Raw genomic sequence first — 2,500 nt, 5'->3', positions numbered from 1 at the left:
TCTATTTCAGTTGATGCAGATGAGATTAAACGACTTGGCAAGAGGTTTAAGAAACTCGACCTAGATAACTCAGGGTCCCTGAGCGTGGAGGAGTTCATGTCCCTACCAGAACTCCAACAGAACCCTCTCGTACAACGGGTCATCGACATATTCGACACCGACGGCAACGGCGAGGTGGACTTCAAAGGTAGGCGGTTGTTCAGGGGGAGGCTGGCGGAGGTAGAGATCGGAGGACGGGGGATCATTGGAATGGAATTACGACACGTTGTGTTTGATCCCGTTCCTCATTCCGTTCCATAAGCCCGTCCTCCAATTTCTACCTCTGCCAGCTTACCCTGGTGGTGGTGTTGTTGTTGTTGTTGTTGTTGTTGCCTTTTGAACGTATCCATGACTGGTTACTCCACTGTCTCATTATGTCTCACCTTTAAATGTCATCACTGCGCACACGTCCATCTTCAACACCGTCTAATGCATTAACCTTGTCAACCTGGAATATCATTCTGTACACGAATCGACCTACTTAGGAATATAAACACCTGAAGCGTTTGTAAGGATGTTTAACGTGCTGTCGACCATTTTCCTAGAAAGAACCTTCCGGCTGTTGTGCAACGTATTCACCTCAGAGAGAGAATATGTTGAACAAGCCGATGTGTGGGGCGCTTAGTGGCGTAGCACACTAATGCGCATGCCACGTAATCGCAAAGTTCCTGGTTCGATTACGACCCTCGACATATCCTGCATGTCATCCCTCCTCTCTCTCTCTCCCATCCTTCCTGTCAATCTCTACTGTCTCTATCCCAATAAAGCAGAAATGCCCTAAAAACATATAAAAAAAATTAAAAAAACAAGCCGATGTGTATTGTGTTGTCTTACTGTTTCGTGATGTGCATTCTTTTAGTATTTGACAGAAAACGGCTTCCTGGTTGTGTTACAGAGTTCATCGAGGGGGTGTCCCAGTTCAGCGTGAAGGGTGACAAGGAGCAGAAACTGCGCTGTGAGTACAAAGACAATGCTATCTGAGAAGAACCTCACTGTGACGTCCTCTCCGCTCGGAAATAACTAGTTCATCAGGTCTTTACCCAAAGATCCACTGACACTATTAGGGGAGAATTAACGGACACACACACACACACACACCCACCCACCAGACAACACACACACACACACACACACACACCCACCAACCAGACAACACACACACCCACCAGACAACACACACACCCGCCAGACACGCATACCCACCAGACAACACACAAACACCCACCACATGTGCAATGCCATGAACACCTCTTCAAAACATATTTCTCCATCTCTCCTCTCCTCCCTCAGTCTCTCCATCTCTCCTCTCCTCCCTCAGTTCTAACCCTGTATCTCTCCATCTCTCCTCTCCTCCCTCAGTCTCTCCATCTCTCCTCTCCTCCCTCAGTTCTAACCCTGTATCTCTCCTCTCCTCCCTCAGTTCTAACCCTGTATCTCTCCATCTCTCCTCTCCTCCCTCAGTCTCTCCATCTCTCCTCTCCTCCCTCAGTTCTAACCCTGTGTCTCTCCTCTCCTCCCTCAGTTCTAACCCTGTATCTCTCCTCTCCTCCGCTCAGTTCTAACCCTGTATCTCTCCTCTCCTCCTCTCAGTTGCGTTCCGTATCTACGACATGGACAAGGATGGGTACATCTCCAACGGGGAGCTGTTCCAGGTGTTGAAGATGATGGTGGGCAACAACCTGAAGGACACTCAGCTGCAGCAGATCGTCGACAAGACCATCATCAACGCCGACAAGGACGGAGACGGCAGGATATCCTTTGAAGAGTTCTGTGCGGTGAGTTGGCAAAAAAAAAATGGAGGGGGGGGGGGGGGGGTTTCAAAATAATAGTTTGGTTTGAATTTGATTGGATTAATGTTTTGGGAGTTTAAACAATGGTTACTGTTAAAACATACAGAGCCCAACTTCAGTTGGATGGTGTTGAGTAGATGGTCTACAGATGTCTGGGGAGGCTGGTGGAGGTAGAAATCGGAGGACGGGCTAATTGTAATGGAATAAGGAATGGTATCAAACACGTTCCTCATTCCGTTCCGTGCGATACAATGAGCCCGTCCTCCGATTTCTACCTCCACCAGCCTCCCCTGCGTGACATTTCTTATGTTAACATGAGAAGCTCTTTGTTGCCTTCCTGACTGTTTCTTCCCCCCCACCCACACACACACACACACACACCCCCTCCCCCCCCCAGGTTGTTGGAGGCTTAGACATACATAAAAAGATGGTGGTGGACGTGTGACTGGCCTCTCAGACGCCCCCGCCCCCGCGCAACACCTTTTTGTTTTTGTTTTTTTTGCTTTCTTCTTCTCCTCCTTCTGTCTTCTCTGAGGATCAGCTCAAGACGTCGTCCAGGCAACGCTCTCTGTGTATTTTTCAATGGAAGTATTTGTTTTCTCTCTCTGTGAAGCCACCATTTTGTTTTCTCCTTCTTCTCCTCCCAAACTCGAGCCTTCAAAAGCCAACCG

At 48.6% G+C, this 2,500-nt stretch overlaps 1 protein-coding gene across 1 annotated transcript in view; it reads left to right on the top strand.

Moving 5' to 3' along the window:
• The window catches only part of ppp3r1b (protein phosphatase 3 (formerly 2B), regulatory s1ubunit B, alpha isoform, b), an 18,284-nt gene that overhangs the window by 12,889 nt on the left and 2,895 nt on the right, over window positions 1-2,500 (top strand). Inside the window, exons 3-6 of the mRNA XM_083690555.1 lie at window positions 11-187; window positions 935-994; window positions 1,630-1,814; window positions 2,227-2,500. The exon at window positions 2,227-2,500 is cut by the window's right edge and continues 2,895 nt beyond it. Coding sequence (XP_083546681.1) covers window positions 11-187; window positions 935-994; window positions 1,630-1,814; window positions 2,227-2,274 — 470 coding nt within the window. The 3' untranslated portion in view covers window positions 2,275-2,500. The remainder of the gene's footprint in view (window positions 1-10; window positions 188-934; window positions 995-1,629; window positions 1,815-2,226) is intronic.

Source organism: Argentina silus (genome assembly GCF_951799395.1).
Source record: "Argentina silus genome assembly, chromosome: 18".
Classification (NCBI taxonomy): domain Eukaryota; kingdom Metazoa; phylum Chordata; class Actinopteri; order Argentiniformes; family Argentinidae; genus Argentina; species Argentina silus.
This window is presented reverse-complemented; position numbering and strand designations above follow the sequence as displayed.